Source organism: Calidris pugnax, unplaced genomic scaffold (genome assembly GCF_001431845.1).
Source record: "Calidris pugnax isolate Ruff unplaced genomic scaffold, ASM143184v1 scaffold479, whole genome shotgun sequence".
In the NCBI taxonomy this organism is placed as follows: Eukaryota; Metazoa; Chordata; class Aves; order Charadriiformes; family Scolopacidae; genus Calidris; species Calidris pugnax.
Window position 1 is genome coordinate 99,117 of NW_015091188.1, and position 698 is coordinate 99,814.

Sequence of the window (698 nt, forward strand, 5' to 3'; positions counted from 1 at the left end):
CCCCCCCCTCACCGCTGCGCCAGCGGCTGAGCTCAGCCTCCAGCTTCGCGATGGTCTCCTTCAGCGCCTTGTTCTTCTCCTTCTCCTTCTCGTACTTCTTCTTCCACTGCTCCGCCGTCAGCTCCAGGTTCACCGACGCCGTGTTCTTGATGGTCTTGGCCCTGGGGGGAGACGGGGAGCGGGGGGCACCCGTCAACCAGGACCCCCCCTGCTCCCCCTTTCCACGCAGCATCTCCCCAGGGAGCCTCCTGAGGTGCCCACCACAGCTACCCCCTTGGGGTGCCGTTGGGGTGCCGTTGAGGTGCTGTTGGGGTGCTGTTGGGGTGCCGTTGAGGTGCCGTTGGGGTGCCGTTGGGACACAACGGGTGCATGAGGTGCAGTTGAGGCCCAGTTGGGGTGCAATGGGCGCCGTTGGGGGTGCAGCTGGGATGCAAGGGGTGCTTGGGGTGCAGTAGGGATGGAGTTGGGGTGCCACTGGGGTGCAGTTGGGGTGCTGTTGGAACACAAGGGGTGCTTGGGGTGCAGTTGAGGTGCCGTTGGGGGACACAATGGGTGCATGAAGTGCAGTTGGGGTGCTGTTGGGGTGCAGTTGCACACAAGGGGTGCCCTTGGGGTGCAGTTGGGACACAGCAGGTGCCATCAGGATGCAGTTGGGGTGCAGATGGGACACAAGGGGTGCATGGGGAGCAGTTGGGGCA

The 698-nt window shown here is 64.3% G+C and overlaps 1 protein-coding gene across 1 annotated transcript in view; it reads right to left on the minus strand.

Moving 5' to 3' along the window:
* KIF5A (kinesin family member 5A) overlaps positions 1 to 161 on the minus strand; it is a gene marked incomplete at its 5' end in the record, with an annotated part of 13,211 nt that extends 13,050 nt beyond the window's left edge. The window contains one exon of the mRNA XM_014959510.1: positions 21 to 161. Coding sequence (XP_014814996.1) covers positions 21 to 161 — 141 coding nt within the window. The remainder of the gene's footprint in view (positions 1 to 20) is intronic.
* Positions 162 to 698: the final 537 nt, after the last annotated feature.